The 18,449-nt window shown below is 40.3% G+C and overlaps 2 protein-coding genes across 2 annotated transcripts; both read left to right on the top strand.

The window, feature by feature from the left end:
• The first annotated feature begins 566 nt into the window (after nucleotides 1-566).
• Nucleotides 567-1,692, top strand: LOC306645932 (olfactory receptor 7A10-like). Its single transcript, XM_079114106.1, has one exon. The coding sequence runs from the start codon at nucleotides 602-604 to the stop codon at nucleotides 1,529-1,531; it is 930 nt and encodes a 309-aa protein (XP_078970232.1). The 5' UTR covers nucleotides 567-601; the 3' UTR covers nucleotides 1,532-1,692.
• Nucleotides 1,693-5,967: 4,275 nt separating this feature from the next.
• Nucleotides 5,968-13,087, top strand: LOC306645916 (olfactory receptor 7A10-like). The gene is made up of 2 exons (XM_079114097.1): nucleotides 5,968-6,062; nucleotides 11,974-13,087. The coding sequence occupies exon 2, from the start codon at nucleotides 11,987-11,989 to the stop codon at nucleotides 12,914-12,916; it is 930 nt and encodes a 309-aa protein (XP_078970223.1). The 5' UTR covers nucleotides 5,968-6,062; nucleotides 11,974-11,986; the 3' UTR covers nucleotides 12,917-13,087.
• The last annotated feature ends 5,362 nt before the right edge of the window (nucleotides 13,088-18,449 follow it).

The following is an 18,449-nucleotide window of genomic DNA, read 5'->3' as shown; positions in this document are numbered from 1 at the left end:
AGTTAGACAGAAATTCCTACTCAGTAATGGCATTAGTGATGCCCTAGGATGACCAGAACCAGAAAAAACAGAACAAAACAAAACAGAGGTTAGTTTTTTCATTTTCTTATTTTTTTTTGTTTGGCAAGATATCCTAACGTTATTTTTACTCTTGGAATAGAGTGTAATGACTTTCATTTAAAAGAAGCAAAAGAATCATATTTTCTAATATAATTACTCAGTATTATTTGATAGGAAGAAAAATGCCACACTCTTCTCAAGAGTCCACATATAGAAACTGGTTTATGATGGAAAATATAAATTGTGTCATTTCTGTTGTTTTGGTACTGGGAATTGAATCCAGGGTCACTTTTCCTCTGAGCCACACTCCGGTGTTTTTATTTAGATACAGAGTCACGGAAAGTGACTTATGGCCTTGTTAAATGGCTGAGGCTGGCCTTGAACTTGCAATCCACTGCCTCAGCATCCAGAGTCAATGGGGTACAGTAATGTGCCATCAGGCCCAGCTGAATTTTCCCATTTCAACTAACCCAGTCGTGACCCTATGTGTAAAGAGGAGTCATGCTATTTTCCTTTTTATTTTGGTAGTCACATCCACCACATGGAAACAGGAAACAGCACAAGAGTTTCAGAGTTTCTTCTGCTGGGATTCTCAGAGGACCCAGAATTGCAGCCCCTGATCTTTGGGCTTTTCCTCTCCATGTACCTGGTTACTGTGCTGGGGAACCTGCTCATCATCCTGGCTGCCATCTCAGACTCCCACCTGCACATGCCCATGTACTTCTTCCTCTCCAACCTGTCCTTTGTGGACATCTGCTTCACCTCCACCACCATCCCAAAGATGCTGCTGAGCATCCAGACACAGAGCAAGGCCATTACTTACACAGGCTGCATCACCCAGATGTGTTTTTTCTTCATTTTTGTAGAGTTGGACAACTTCCTCCTAACTGTGATGGCCTATGACAGGTTTCTAGCCATCTGCCACCCCCTGCACTACACTGCCATCATGAATCCCTGGCTCTGTGGTTTGCTGGTTCTGGTGTGCTGGATCCTGAGTGTGCTGCATGCCCTGCTACAAAGCTTAATGATGTTGCAACTGTCCTTCTGCAGAAAATTGGAAATCCCACACTTTTTCTGTGAACGTAACCAGGTGGTCCAACTTGCCTGTTCTGACACCTTCCTTAATGACATGGTGATGTATTTTGCATCTGTGTTGTTGGGAGGTGGCCCCCTCACTGGCATCCTTTACTCCTACTCCAAGATAGTGTCCTCCATCCGTAAAATCTCATCATCTCAGGGCAGGTATAAAGCCTTCTCCACCTGTGCTTCTCACCTGTCCATTGTCTCCTTATTTTATGGCACAGGACTTGGTGTGTACATTAGTTCTTCTGCAACCCGCAACTCACACTCCAGTGCCACAGCCTCGGTGATATACACTGTGGTCACCCCCATGCTGAACCCCTTCATCTACAGTCTGAGGAATAAGGTTGTAAAGAGAGCCCTGAGAAGGCTCTTTGGAGGGAAACTGTAGCAGATTCAGAAGCCCATGCCCCTAACTGCAGGCAGCAAGCCTCAGAGCCAGAGTTGGGATTCTGATGAGATAGGGCATGTGAAGCTTCCTCCTCCTATTGATTTCCTGCAGATTCCCTCCTCTGAGCTCAACCTCTCTCTACCATTAACAACCCACTTCATTCAGTCTCCTGCTTTTTATGATGCTCAGCAGTTTTTTTACTTTGAGTTTCTAAATTCTTTTAAACTTTGAACAAATAACCTTTGAAAATTCCCATTTCTGTCATGGGACAGAAAGCATGTCTGATGAATCATTTCTTCCCTCTTGAAATACATCATATCAATGAATGTTTCTTAGGTTTTACTGAAAAAATATTCCTGAGTTTGGCTATGTGTATGCAGAAGCAGAGCATTGGGCCCCTGAGGTGGATTTTGTAGTTTGTAGTAGAGGGAAAATGTGTCACTTAAGTGTTTCTCCTTTGCTTTACAATTCTGTGTATGTCAATGCTTTAACTGCTCTTCTTGGTAATTTGGACTTTAGTATAATGGTTTAGTGTAATGGGTCATAGAATTAAATAAAAAATTTAGGCCAAGATATTCAAAAGTTCTGTGGATTAGGATTGAGCTAATTGAGATATCCTTGGAAGATCATTATTCTGCCTACTACAAGTTCTTTTTAGCAGTGACACTAGTTGTGTTTCGAGAGTCCTTGTATGTAATTATTGACTGGACACAGTGGAGCACACCTTTAAACCAAGAGCTTGGAGGCTGAAGCTGGAGGATGGTCATTGTGAAGCCAACCTTGCAAGTTAGGGAGACCCGAGCAAACAAATAAATAAATAGGGCATTTAGCTCAGGGGTGGGCCACATCTGGGGTCAATCTGCAGTACGATGAAATGATAATAACAAAAACACAGCAACAATAATACAGAGAAATCATTACTATCTTTAGATTGAGTGACCACACTTCCTTTCAAAAAATACACAAAAATAATAACATAAAGAGAATTTTGGCAGGAGAAGACCTAAAACTATATACACCAGACTTTCAAAGAACTTCACAGCCTTGCTCCTCAGAGAGAGGTCCCCAGACCAGGACCTGCAGTAACAGGACCACCTTTGTCAAGGAAGAATGCAGAGGTCCTGCAACCACAGTAGACCTATGTTCTCAGCATTTGCATCCTTGATGATTCTTCTGCATAATGAAGTTTGTGTAGAATTGGTTTTGATGAACTCTTCACTGCTGACATTTGGAGGCAGGGCAATTATTTGTGTTGGGAGCTGTTGTGGGTGATGTACATGTTTAGTACCAGCATTCAGACTTCATCATATATTTCCAGTGGAAAATATCTCAATTTGAAAATATCAGGCTCAGATGTTAGGAACTGGAAATATTATACCAGAATTCAAATGAGGGTCTTTTCTCTACTTAAGTTAATAGCATTGGTCAGCCCAGTTTCTGTAGAGGATGGAGTTCATAATAGTATCAATACATAAGACAGACTTCATAGAAGAGACGTCCATAAAAATGAAGATGCCCATTACCTATCAGATATTAAGCTCAGGTTATGATGCATACAAAGAACAAATCACATCTCTTCCTACTAAACATTTTGAAGTGAGGGACTGAGTGGGACCTCTTAACTCGTGTTAAAACTATAATTTAATGACAGTTTGAGAAAGAACCTCAAAGGCAAGTGATGTAATGCTCAAGCTTTAGACCAAGGGAACACAGTGCTCACCCTTGGTAAAGAGGACATGGCACTTTTCTGGGGTATTGGTGCTTTTCTCCCAGCACAGGTCCATGCTTTGAAGACACATAAGCTACAGTCAAGATGAGCTCATCAGTGTCCGACTTAGAAAACACTTTCAGTCAAAATGGGGATGAAGTGCCAGGAGGCTGGACCTCTGGAAGGCAGGTGGATCCATGGAGAGATAATAAAAACTAGGTGTACTGGACTATAAACGTGTCTCTTAGGAATAGAGAAACAGCAGGCAGAATTTCGTGTCTTTCCAGGCCAGTGTCCCTCCAGGGGAAAAGGGGGAAATGAGCCTAATGAGCAGATATAGGGAGCTGTGACTCTCTGCTCTGCTGTGGTCCTTCAGTGCACAGCCCTGTGCTGGACAGGACGTTGTGGTATCCTTTGAGGTCTTCAGTCTGCCTAGGAGCCCAGCACTTGACTCCTTCCTGCTGTGTTTTCTGGGGACAGAGCTTCAGTCACCATCAAGCCCACACAGGCAGGACCTTGCACTTCCACAGAGACCTTCCTCTCAGAGCTGGTCACCAGGTGAGTCTGAGAGCTCAGTGGACACCACAGGAGAGCTTCAGAGAATGGAACCCAGGACTCTTTAGCTGAGGTCAGTGGAGAGCCAGGCCAACCTAGCACAGAGCAGGGCTGCTGTGGCTGCTCGCTGTCCTCACTGAGGATTTACTCACAAGGCTGCATTGATTCATGACACTTGGATGAGAAGTGAACATTGCACTGATTAACACAGGGTTCACTGCTGGCCATGAAATGGAGCTAACAGAGGCTGAAGAGAAGATGGGAGGGAGGCGTCCAGTGCTCCCAGAGAAGGAGCAGAGGTCCAAGCAGCTTTGCAACTAAGGGAGTAGAGGAATAGAAATTAACTGTGCAGGAACAAGAAGTTTGATTAGTGCATTTTAAAATTGTGTATGTACTCAATATGAGAAATAATCAATTATACTTATTTATTATTTACAACGATCCTGAGTATGAATCTTGCATGTTATCTTAGGAAAAAGTTCATGGGACACACATTTTTAAAGTATTATTTTCTCTATAGTAATATTGAAAAATATGATTTCACAGGTGAATAGAGTTATGCCTGGATCCTTACTGTGGAATGCTTTGCATTCCTGTGAGACTTAATATACCTGTGGTTTTTCAGTTATTTCCTGGTGTGTTGCAAAGGGCTGTGCTGGTTTCTCTAAGTGATAGGAGTTGCCCCCGCACTGTTTTCCAATATAGTCTTTTTAGGAGATTATTGGTATTTTGTCTACCACAGACTGTCTATTTTCATGTATATAGAAATACATTAGTTGGGAATGTGTGAAAATTTGTGAATTTTGTAAATTCCAGTCTATGAATTGGTTGTATCCACACATTGCTTTTTCTGAAAATGTGAGTGATTAATTTAATATTGTTTGAATTCTTGCTTTAAATAAAAATAAAGATAGTGGACGGTCTTGTGCATCCCTAGTTCTATGTCACCATAGAAACACATTTCCATCTGCTTTTCACAACTCTGCTGTGACTTAATGTGTATTTGTGTTTTTCTGCTCAGATGCATTGCTCAGAAAGGCGTCCACTGTAGGCATCATTGAAAGGCATTCATGTTTATTTTCCTCTTGATCCAAGCTCATTTTATCCTTATTTAACATATTTCAACATAAACAATTTTGTATGGGAGATATCAGAACTTTACCTATTTTCACCACCATCCTGCTGTTTAGAGGACTTCCTTCCTTTTGTCTTATTTGCAGGTGTTTGGCAATTGAGTCTCAAACTCATAACCCATGTTGATATCACTAACTAATTCCTATTACACATCTTTCCATTGGATGTTTTAGATTTTTCATTTCGTTCTGTTTCAAACAGTGCATGGCGAATGAATTTATTGAAAAGTGACATGAAACCCTGTCAACATGTACAGGGGGCATTTTTAATAAAGAATAGGAAAATATTTAAGATCAGTACAGTAGAATGTAAACTGGTGGTCAGCAGAGGCTGGAAAGGGAGGGGAGGAGCCAGGGAGACTGGATAACCACTGCAACCCACAGTCACAGGGGAAGGGGCCTGTGTCCCACCACAAAGTGGGAAGTTTTCAGTGAAGCCATTCCTTATACAGTGTTATGCCCAAAAGTTAATAATCTTTTGATGCAAACGTAATATTACTTCCAAAGCACTCCACTTGTTTTTCTTTTTTTTTTTTTACTATTTCAGGGCACATTTTATTCAATATCAAGTACGTAATACAAAAGGTCTAAATTCAACAAAGGATCACATTCCCCCATGCATGCATGACTTGTACTGACAGCTATTATTGAATCATGACTATTGAAGGTTCTTTCCCAGCAAAAACAACAACAACAACAACAACAGAAATCCAAACAAAGAAACAAACAAAAACAATGAAATAAAAAAATCACCTCCTTTGACCCAGAGGTTCAACAACAATCATGAAGTCAACAGTCTTATTGGCAAAACTGATACACAGTGTCTTTAGGTCCTTATCCTCAAGGTTAAGTGCGATGCATATTCCATTTTTTCATTTTACTGGAATTTTACATGTTCAAGTCATGATTGAAAATCTCTGTTTGCAGCTCTCCAACATGTCTCTAGACAGAGCGTGCCACAGACACTAGTGTGTCTCACTCTATTTTCTGCAAACAGAAACATTGCTCAAGTGCCTGCATTTTCTAGAAGGGGATGTTTCTGGAGATGGCCTCTTCTTCAGAATAATCTGATGGCACCGGGTGTCAGAAGCAAGGAGAAGGGAAGAGAAAAAAGCTGAAACACAAGGTTCACCTGGTAAGTTTTACACAATTCATTACAAGCTGCACAGTATAAGAATGTGGCTTTTTCTTGCTTTATTGGCTCAAAAAGTCTGAGTATCAGTGTGGAAATGAGCACTTGGGTGTCCCACCCCAGCTTTCTCTTAATGAGAGTGTCAGGAACCTTGACTGGGGAGTATGATTTGTTCACCTATCAGGCCTGAACTTCCAGGCACTCAGTGCACTTTGGATTTGTTCCAGTTTGTCTTTAGTCTGGCCCAGTTTTCCTACTTTCCATTTTAGGAAAAACGAGTCACTCCCTGGATCTCCCATTGTTGATCTTGGTGGGCAACCCTGGGCTGATGGACTTGCTTGGGGCACTGACTTTGAGAAGGACACTCTTGCCTCTCTTGTTGCTCTGTTGCTTCTCTCAGTCCAGCCTTTTTGGGAAGAAGTTCTTCATTGGTCATTTGAATCCTCTCCAGACTGTGACTGCACAGGAGCTGCCAGTCAAAAGGACCAAGGCCATGCTGCTGTCCTCCCACCGCAGCCCCAGAGCCTGCCTTCATACTAGTTTTTGATTACATGATTCCCATAAAGAATAAGAAAAGTAAGAAATGTCTAACACGAAGAATTGATGAATATTTAAGGAGAAACAAGTGCTAATGACCCTGATTAGAGCATGTTATATTGCACACACATGTTGAATGCTCACACTAGGCCCTGCTAGTGTGCACAGCTATTATGTCTCAGGTAAAAAAATTCAGAGTGAGGCTGATGTTCAGTCATAGAGCACTTGCTTATCATGCAAAAGGTCCTGGGTTCACTTGTAGCCTTGCAAGGAGAACCCAAAACACAGCAAAGCAACACAAAATGAAAAAAACAAACCAAAACCACAAAACAAAGTGCAGTAGATACCTTTCTCAAAAGACTGAAATAAATTTTAATCAATGTGACATATTTCAAAAAATGGAAACAAAATGCATAAACTGATTGCTTTAGATGAAAATGATGATTACACAGTAAACTTACCAACCCTGCCACTCTGTTTTCCTGTAAGTTCTCAGTTTATGTTTGAACTTTTCTTCCTATTCTGCATGCTGACAAGCTCATATGCTCTTCACTCAAATGCCGGAATAGGCTCCTGTGTACATTGCACACACCCCGTGTTTAGTGCTGTCTTCTGTTCTAGCTCGTCCCTTCTTTCCTTCTCTCTCTCAAAGATGCCTGCAGAGTTGCTCCCAATCAACTAACAGAATGCACCTTAGATATTTCAAAGGATGCAGGGTGATTCACAGTGAGGCTCTGCCACCCATACTTTTGGTGGTCTTTCTTACATTTGTAAACATTGCTTTACTATTATATCAAGGCTGCCAAAATTTTCTGGTATTGTTAGTTTCAAAGTGGTTCTCAATGACGAGTGATATCTGTGTCTCCAGGGGACACTGAGCAGTGTGCAGAGACTTCTCACATCAAGAGAGCTCAGGGATGCTGCTTAACGTCGTACAAGGCACAGGACAGCCCAATCCCAAAGTGTAAGCTGACCAGAATGTTGTAGGTAAGAAGATCGAGAAGTTGGGAGAAAGAACATCTTCAGCTTTCCCATTCATCCCTGTCCCCAGCCTGTCACTAAGACATGGCACCAAGTCCCTTGTTCTCCACCACCTCAGAGAGTTCCTCTTTCCTGTTTGAGAATTCCAATCCCATCAGTTCAAGGGCTCCTTAGGGTGTTTTCCAAAGCAGACGAATGTGATGATATCTTGCTGTTTTCTCAACAGCTTGGAGCTAATCTTCGTTCTTATCACCACTGTTTTGATCTCTGTTATTGATATCATCCTATTTTTCTATAATTCTCAGCATTTCAAGTGATGTCACAAGTAATGCTCCTCCACTGAATATTGGAGTCATATTTTTGACTGTTAACAATTTAATATTGTATTTAATGTTCTGTGCTTATCTTCTTATACCGAGTTTTTGCCTTACAATATATCAGTTCATGGTAGATTTCATATACAATGTCTTGATGTTCACCTCAAATGTGTTTTGCATTTTTACACTGGAGTCTTTAACCTGTCTGATTATTAGTAAAGATGTGAGCTAGGAGATCAACTTCCTCTTCTCCGATTTTATAAGCATGTATTCTACCATCAAATGTTTTACTATCAGATGGATATTTAACTTTGTTTTATATGAAATGTCAACATACACTCGTTTTCATTCCTGATTCATTCCTAAGAGATAACTGAGATTTCATCACCTGCCTCAATGTTATAGGAACATTAGCTGTATATTCTAGTGTGTCAAAGTCTTAGCCAATTTAATCATTTTTTGATGTTGATTTTTTTTATTATTATCTTGTTGATATTTTAACATGCTGTATACCATCTTTGTTGGTTCTTTCAGTTCTTTTGCAGTGAGAATCCCCTGATATCCACACTCAGCACACGTGCACTCGCACACACACACACACACACACACACACACACACACAAATACAACCTCTTATTTACTGTCTCCACTCAACCTGATTTTGTTTTTCTCATATCTGCTTCATCTTCAGTCACGTTACATGATTATTCTTTTAAAAACAGGTTTATTGAGTGGTAATGAATGTTCAAAGGACCACATGTATTTGATGTGTAAAATTCAGTGACTTCCCACATATGTCAACACATGTGATATACCCTTAGCACCAAAATGTAGTAGACCTGTGATTTGCTCCATGCATATATTCTTTGACCAACAACGGGATGTAGGAGCTTCTGCTATTGAGGCCTGGATAGTGCCTGGAATGTGGTCAGCACTCTGTGCTCCTCAGTGGTAAGAGGTCATTTCTCATTAACAGTGCACAATGCATGAGTTCTGGAGAACAAGCTTAGAGGTAGAGAGAAAGTCATACTCATACTCAGTAATGGCATTAGGGATGCTGTAGAATGACCAGACCCAGACACAAAATAGTAATCAGTTGAATGCACCCCATGAAATAAATCTTCCTCTAAGCATTGCTTCCATAGTGTCCCAGAGATTTTGATATGATGTGTCTTTGTTCTCGTTTAGTTCTAAGAATTTTTTAATTTCCCTCCTGATGTCTTCTGTTATCCATTCATCATATAATAGTGTATTATTTAATCTCCAGGTGTTGGAGAAGTTTCTGTTTTTTGTTCTGTCATTTATTTCTAATTTCAATCCATTATGATCTGATAGAGTACAAGGTAGTATCTCTATCTTCTTGTATTTGCTAACAGTAACTTTGTGGCATAAAATATGGTCTCTTTTAGAGAAGGATCCATGTGCTGCTGAGAAGAAAGTGTATTCGTTCTTTGTTGGATGGTATATTCTATATATGTTGGTTAAGTCTAAATAGTTGATTGTGTTATTGAGATCTATGGTTTCTTTATTCAATTTGTGTTGGAAGATCTATCCAGTGGTGAGAGAGGTGTGTTAAAATCGCCTAGTATTATTGTGTTGTGGTCTATTTGATTTCTGAAGTTGACAAGGATTTGTTTGACGTACATGGATGAGCCAATGTTCGGGGCATAGATATTTATGATTGTTATGTCTTGCTGATTTATGCTTCCCTTAAGCAGTATGTAATGTCCTTCTTTATCCCTTCTGGCTAGTTTTGGCATGAAGTCCACATTATCTGAAATGAGGATGGATACTCCAGCTTTTTTGCTGTGTCTATGTGCATTGTATGTTTTTTCCCATCCTTTCACCTTTAGTCTATGGGTATCTCTTTCTATGAGATGAGTCTCTTGCAGGCAGCATATTGTTGGATTTTTCTTTTTAATCCAATCTGCCAGTCTATGTCTTTTGATTGATGAGTTCAGGCCATTAACATTCAGGGTTATTATTGTGATATGATTTGTATTCCCAATCATTTGACTCATTTTTGTTTTTTGACATGAATTGGTTTCTCCTTTATTTGGCTATTCCTTTAGGCTAGTTCTTCCCGTTGCTGATTTGCATCGTTGTTTTTCATCTCTTCCTCATGGAATATTTTGCTGTGAATGTTCTGTAATGCCAGCTTTCTTTGTGTAAATTCCTTTAGCTTTTGTTTATCATGGAAGGATCTTATTTCGTCGTCAAATCTGAAAGTAAGTTTTGCTGGGTATAAGATTCTTGGTTGGCATCCGTTTTCTTTCAGGGCTTGGTAAATGTTGTTCCAGGCCCTTCTAGCTTTTAGGGTCTGGAATGAAAAATCTGCTGATATTCTTATTGATTAGCCCCTGAATATAATTTGATTCTTTTCTCTTGCGGCCTTTAAAATTCTGTCTTTATTTTGTATGTTAGGTGTTTTCATTATAATGTGCCTTGGCGTGGGTCAGTTTTAATTTTGTATATTTGGAGACCAATAAGCCACTTGTACTTGGTTTTTCATTTCATTCGTTAGATTTGGGAAATTTTCTGATATTATTTCATTGAATAGATTGTTCATTCCTTTGGTTTGTTTCTCTGTGCCTTCCTCAATCCCAGTAATTCTTAAATTTGGCCTTTTCATGATATCCCATAATTCTTGTAGATTCTGTTCATGCTTTCTTACCATCTTCTCTGTTTGTTCAACTTTGTTTCCAGGATTAAATATTTTTTCTTCAATGTCTGAGGTTCTGTCTTCCAGGTGTTCTATCCTATTGGTTATGCTTTCTATGGAGTTTTTAACTTGTTTTATTGATTCTTCATTTCAACGATTTCTGTTTGTATTTTTTTCAATATCTCCAACTCTTTATTGAAATGATCTCTTGCTTCCCGTATTTGCTCTTTTAACTGTTGATTGGTGCAATCATTTAATGCCTGCATTTGCTTTTTCTTCTCCTCCTTCAATGCCTGCATTTGCTCTTTCATCTCCTCGTTTGCTTCCCTGATTGTTTTAATTATGTACATTCTGAACTCCCTTTCTGACATTTCTTCTGCTGTGCTGTCACTGGGTTTTATTGATATAGTATCTAGGTTTGTTTGGAACATTTTATTCCCACGTTTTTTCATATTGGTCAGATGTCAGTGGGACCCTGAGATATTGCAGATTTCCTCTATTGGCTTATAGTGTCCCTGTAGATTTCCAGTTTATCACCTCCCCACTTTCAGTAGCCTGAAGTCTTGGAGGAACTTGATAATGCAGTGCTTCGGAAGAAAGCTGCCCCTAGCTGGCTTCTGGTTCCAGGGCTTGGAGCTGGCTCTATGCAAAGGCTCTCACTGGGTGGTCTGCTTCGAGAAGCTGGCCGTGAAAGGAGCCTGCCACCAGAGGGAGCCGGGCTACTTGGGAAAGTCCCTGGCTGTCCTATCCTGGTCCCTGAAGCTGCCTGTAGGCCGGAGGTGGCCGCTGGCTCTGGGACTTGGAGTTGGTTCTGTGCAGAAAGGCTCTCACTGGGGGGCCTGCTCCGATAAGCTGGCCGTGTGGGTGGAGCCCACTGCTGGAGGGAGCAGGGCTACCTGAGGAAGACTCTAGCTGCCCTGCCCTGCTCTGATAAGCCACCCCTATCCAGGCTTGCCACCCAGGCCGAGCTTCACCCGGTCGTGGAGACTCACCCCGTGGCTCTATTTTAGTCTGAGTCTCTCAATGTCTCCCCTTCTTGAATCATGGGTTCTGGAGTGACAGGAGATGCCATCTTGGATGGCCCCCAGAAATCAGTTTCTTTACTGGAAAATATAAATTGACCCATTTCAGTTTTTTTTTTTGTTTTTGTTTTTGTTACTGGGGTTTGAACACTGGGATACTTTACCACTGAACCACAGTGCAGTCCTTTGTAGGGTGAGACAAGGTCTTGCTAAGTTGCTTAGGGCCTCACTAAATTGTTGAGGCTGGCCTTGAACTTGAAATCCATCATCCTCAACCTGGATGATGGCATTGCCGATATGTACCACCAGGTCTGGATGAATTGTCCCATTTCAATCAAATCAGTGGTGTCCATATGTGTGAAGAGAAATCATGTTATTTATTAATTTTTAGGTAGTAATATCCACCACATGGAACAAGGAAATAAAACAAGAGTTTCAGAGTTTCTTCTGCTGGGATTTTCAGAGGACCCAGAACTGCAGCCCCTCATCTTTGGGCTTTTCCTCTCCATGTACGTGGTCACTGTGCTGGGGAACCTGCTAATCATCCTGGCCAGCATCTCAGACTCCCATCTGCACATGCCCATGTACTTCTTCCTCTCCAACCTGTCCTTTGTGGACATCTGCTTCACCTCTACGAGCATCCCAAAGATGCTGCTGAACATCCAGACACAGAGCAAGGCCATTACCTACACAGGCTGCATCACCCAGATGTGCTTCTTTATGGTTTTTATAGAGTTGGACAACTTCCTCCTGACTGTGATGGCATATGACAGGTATGTGGCCATCTGTCACCCCCTGCACTACACTGCCATCATGAATTCTCAGCTCTGTGGTTTGCTGGTTCTAGTGTCCTGGATTCTGAGTCTCCTCCATGCCTTGTTAGAAAGCTTGATGGTCTTGCGACTGTCCTTCTGCACAAATCTAGAAATCCCCCACTTTTTCTGTGAGCTCAACCAGGTGGTCCAACTTTCCTGTTCTGACACCTTCCTTAATGACGTGGTGATGTATATTGTATCTGTGTTGCTGGGAGGTGGCCCCATCGCTGGAATTCTTTACTCCTACTCCAAGATAGTGTCCTCCATCCGTAAAATCTCATCAATTCAGGGCAAATACAAAGCTTTCTCCACCTGTGCATCTCACCTCTCCGTGGTGTCCTTATTTTATTGCACAGGTGTTGGTGTGTACCTTAGTTCTGGTGTAACCCACAGCTCACACTCCAGTGCCATAGCCTCAGTGTTGTACACTGTGGTCACCCCCATGCTGAACCCCTTCATCTACAGTCTGAGGAATAAGGATGTAAAGAGAGCCCTGAGAAGGCTCTTTGGAGGGAAACAGTAGCAGGTTTAGAAGCCCATGGCCCTGACTGCAGGTAGCAAGCCTCAGAGCCAGAGTTGGGATTTCTGATGAGATTGGGCATCTGAAGCTTCCTCCTCCTATTGATTTCCTGCAGATTCACTCCTCTGAGTTCAACCTCTGTCTACCATTAATAACCCACTTCATTCAGTCTCCTGCTTTCTATGATGCTCAGCAGTTTTTCACATCCTCTGAAATTCTAAATTCTCCAAAAAAAAAAAAAAAAAAAACCTCTGTAAATTCCCATGTGTGTCATGGGATGGGAAGGATTTCCTACAAATCATTTCTTCCCTCTTGAAATATATTGTACTGATATATTTTTATGTTTTACTGAAATATATTCATTTGTTTGGCTATGTGTATGTAGAAGCAGAGCACCGGGCCCTTGAGTTGGATTATGTAATTTGCAATAGAAGGAAATAAGTGATTCTCCATTGCTTTATCAATTCTGTGTATGTCAATGCTTTAAGTGCTCCTCTTGGTTATTTGGACTTTAGTATAATGGTGTTGATTGTGACATGTTACTGGGGTCATAAAATTAAATTTAAAAATGTAAAGTCATCATATTCAAATAATTTTTGAAGTAGAATTTGACATCCTTTAGAGATCATTATGCTGCCTACTACAAGGTCTTTTTACAGTGATATTGGTTGTGTTTAGAGAGCCCTTGTATGGAATAATTGGCTCAATATGGTGGAGCACAACATTAAACCAAGTGTTTGGAGGCTGAAGCTGGAGGATGGTCATTGTGAAACAGTCTTGCAAGTTAGGAAAACCCAGGTAAATAAATAAACAAACAAACAAATAAATAAATAAATAAATATCAGGGCATGTAGCCCAGTGGTTGTTCACCTCTGGGGTCAGTCTGCAGTTTCATGAAATGATAATAACCATAGCAACAACAGCAACAATAATACACAGACATTATTACCTTCTTTAGAGTGAGAGAACACACAGCCTTTTGAAAATACACAAAAATAATAACTTTCAAAGACAGTTTGCAGAGGAGAAGAGCTTCAACTACCTACACCAGACTCTCACAGAATTTCACAGCCTTGCTCCTCAGAAAGAGGTCCCCAGACCAGGACCTGCAGGAACAGGACCACTTTATCAAATAAGGATGCAGAGTTCCTGGAACCTTAGTAGATCTATGGTCTCAGCATTTTCTTCTGTACTTGCCTTTTGGTGATTCTTCTGCATAAATATGCAGAAATGTGGTCTAGAATTGGTTTTGATCATCTCTTCACTGTTGACATTTGGGGCTTGGGTAATTATTTGTGTTGCGAACTGTTGTGGGTGTGGTAGATGGCTAGTACCAATGTTCAGACATTGTTAAATATCCTCTGGGGGAAAATATATGTAGTTAAAAACCAAAAGCCCATATATATGAAGCAGAAGCATCCTGCCAGACGTCTAATGAAGGTCTCATCGCTCCTTACAGTATAGCATTTGTTACCCATTTCTCTGCAATGGAGATGGAGGTCATAGGTGTATCACTATGTGAAATCGACTTCACAGAATAGAAGTCAATAAAAATGAAGTTTCCCAGTTCCTATCCAGTATAGGCTCAGGTTATGATGCATGAAGTGAACCAATCACATCTCGTTCTAATAAACATTTTTAAGTTAAAGTTTGAATGGCAGCTATTAACTGGTCTTAAAACTATGACTTAATGACAATTTGAGAAAGGACCACATAGGCAAGAAGTGTAATGCCCAAGATTTAGACAAAGGGAACACAGTGCTCACCCTTGTTAAAGAGGCATGACTTTTCTGGGATATTGGTGCTCTTTGCCCAGCACAGGATCATGCCTAGAGACACGTGAGCTCCAGTCAAGATGAGCTCATCAGTGTGAGACTTAGAAAACACTTTTGGATAAATGGGGGAAGATGTGCCAGGAGGCTGGACCACTGGAAGGCAGGGGGAACAATAAAATCTAGGTTTACTGGACTATAAACTGTTCTCTTGGTAATAGAGAATCAGCAGGAAGAATTTCCTGTCTTTCCAGGCTAGTGTCCCTCAGAGGAATAAGAGGAAATTGAGCCTAATGAGAAGATATAGGGAGCTGTGACTCTCTGCTCTGATGTGGCCCCTCAGTGCACAGCCTTGTGCTGGACAGGACATGGTGGTGTCCTTTGAGGTCTTTGGTCTGCCTAGGAGCCCAGCACTTGACTCCTTCCTGCTGTGTTTTCTGGGGACAGAGCTTCAGTCACCATCAAGCCCACACAGGTAGGACCTTGCATTTCACTGAGAAACCTTCCTCTCAGTGCTGGTCACCAGTTGATTCTGAGAGCTCAGTGGATGCTGCAGGAGAGTATCAGAGAGAATGGAACCCAGGACCCTTAGCTGAGGTCAGTGGAGAGCCAGGCCAACCTAGCACAGAGCAGGGCTGCTGTGGCTGCTCCCTGTCCTCACTGAGGATTTACTCACAAGGCTGCATTGATTCATGACACTTGGCTGAGAAGTGGACATTGCACTGATTAACACAGGGTTCACTGCTGGCCATGAAATGGAGCTAATGGAGGCTGAAGAAAAGATGGGAGGGTGGCATCCAGTGCTCCCAGAGAAAGAGCAGCGGTCTGAGAATCTCTGCAATTAAAGGAGTAGAGGAACAGGGATTAACTGTAAAGGGAAAAACAGTGCAATTTTTATGTGTGTATTTTTATGTGTGTGTACTTTAGATGAAAAATATTTGATTACATTCATATACTCTCTACAAGATTCTGAGGAAGGATCTTGCAAATTTATATTACTATAAATGGCCACGGGACACATATTGTTTAAAAATATTTCATTTGTTCTAATTAGTTGTACATGACAGTAGAATGGATTTATACATTTTGGTACATCATACATAATGGATTATAATCTCTCAGTTTTCTGATTGCACATATTGTAGGATCACATTGTTCAGGCAGTCATGTATGTACATGATGTATTAATATCTGTTTCACTCTGCTATCATTCCTTCCGCCACACCACTTCCCCTCCCTCTCCCCCCTCTACCTAATATAATGTAACTGCTCTTCCATCTCCCCCACCCTCATTGTGAATAAGCAGCAGCAAATTGGAGAAATTTTTTTTTTATTTTGCTTCAGAATTAATAAACTATTGAACCAACCTAGATGCCCTTAAACAGGTGAATGGATAAGGGAAGTTTGATCTATGTATACATATGCACACACACACACACACACACACACACACACACAAGAAGGGATGTATGTTTTAACGTGTTATTTCTGTTGTCTCATTAAAGAACAATTTAACAGTTGAATAGAGATACACCTAGGAGACTTACTTTGGAATGGTTTATATATCTGAGCCTGTGTCTGTGAGTTCGTTGAGCACTTACTTCTAATTACTGAGGGTTTATGCCAGTTTATTGTATACTGGCAGGTTTTATCCCCAACTCATTTTCCAATGCATTTATTTAAAAGATTGGTGAAGTTTCATTTTCTTTTACAGACTGCTGATTTTCATGTATGTAGAAATATTTTTGTGAGGAATATTGAAAAATTATGACTGTTGTAAGTCCAAGCCTATCAATCGACTGTATTTGTTTGCAGTTTTTTGGAATGTATTGAGTGACTAATGTGATATTTTCTTTTATGAACATTTGCTTTAGAAAAGGTAGTGAATATTCTCATGCATCCCTCATGCTACATCACCTTAGATACACATTTCCAATTTCTTTTCACATCTCTGTTTTTGCTTCTGATCGTGTTTTGTCTTTTTCTGCTCAGGTGCATTGCTCAGAAAGGCATCATCTTTAGGCATCATTGAAAGGCATTCATGCTTATTTCCCTCTTGATGGAAGCTCATTTGATCTTTACTTAGCATATTTTAACATACATATTTTTGAATGACCAATATTAAAACTTTACATATTTTCATACATAGTTTATAGGTCTTCCATCATTTTGTGCTATTTCCATTTGTTTGGCAATTTAGTCTTGAATTTGTAACCCATGTTGAAATCATTAAATAAATCCTATTTCCAAACTTTCCATTGGATGTTTAGAGTTTTCATTCCATTTTGTTTCAATCAGTGTGTGATGAATGAATGTATTGAAAAGTGACATGGAACCCCATGAACATGTACAGAGGGCATTTTTAATAAAGAACAGGAGAACATTGAAGACTCAGTGTGGTAGAATGTAAGCTGGTGGTCAGCAGAGGCAGGAAAGGCAGGGGAGGAGCCAGGGAGGCCTGATAACCACAGCAGTCCACAGGCACAGGAGGAAGGGCTCCTGTGTCCCACCACATGCTGGGAAGTTTTCAGTAAAGTCTTTTCTTATACATTTTATCTCTAAAATTATTTTATAATCCTAAGAAGCAAACTGAAAATTACTCCAAAATACTATAACAGTTTTATAACACATGTTTACAAAAAAATAAGAAAAATGAAGTTAGGTAGTTCCCAACACAAAGAATTGACTAAATGTTTAAGGAGAGGGAAATGCTTATGACCCTGATTTGAGCATTTCATATTTCACACATGAATTGAATTATAACACTCCACCCCGTTGTATGTACACTTATTTGTCTGTTAAAAAAAACAATTTGCAGTGAAGTTCAGTGAGAGCACTTGGTTATTATACACAAAGCCCTGTGTTTATGTCCCCTCAATGCAAATGAAAACAAACAAAAAACCAAAAAAGCAGGGCCCACGAAAATAGAAAACTATAATAAATAATCAATGTGAAATATTAGATAAAAATTGGAAACAAAAAAATCCATAAACTGCATTAAATAAAAAACTATACTTATACCAAACATACTAGCACTGCCGTTATGTTTTCCTGTAAGTTCTCAGTTTATGTTTGAACTTTTCTTCCTATTCTGCATAATGACAAGCTCATACACTCTTCATACAAATGCAGGCATAGGCTCCTATGCACACTGGTCATGCCCTCTCTTTGGTTGTGGTCTGTTCTAGCTTGTGCCCTCTTTCCTTATCTCTGAAAGATGTCTGCTGAGTTCCTTCAAATCAACTAACACAACACCCTTTAGATGTTTCAAAGAATGTATGGTATTTCACAATGGGACTATGCTATCCATACTTCTCTTTGTGGTCTTTCTTAGTTTTTAAATTGTTGCTTTACTATTATATCAACCCTTCAAAAGTATTTTGCTATTGTGAATTTCAGAGTGATTCTCAGTCATTAGTGATATTTCTGCCCTAGGGGATATTGAGCAGTATCTGGAGAGATTGTTTGCTGTCCAAAAGAAGGGGTCATAACTCTGTATTTGAAACGTCCATGTACACTAGACTTCATTCCTGGTTCATTCGACAAGTGATAGCTGAGCATTTATCATCTGCCATAATGTCATAGAAACATTGTCTGCTCTGTAATAGTGTGCCAAAGTCTTGGTCAACTTCATTACTCTTCATGTTGATGTTCTCAGCATGCTGTATAATATGCTTTTCAGTTCTCTAAGTTTCTTTTTAATTACTGTATGGAAAACCATGAAAATAGAAACCTCAGAGACTGAGGGCAATATCAGTTAGTGT

This window comes from Sciurus vulgaris (assembly GCF_902686455.1).
Source record: "Sciurus vulgaris genome assembly, chromosome: 16".
Classification (NCBI taxonomy): Eukaryota; Metazoa; Chordata; class Mammalia; order Rodentia; family Sciuridae; genus Sciurus; species Sciurus vulgaris.
This window is presented reverse-complemented; position numbering and strand designations above follow the sequence as displayed.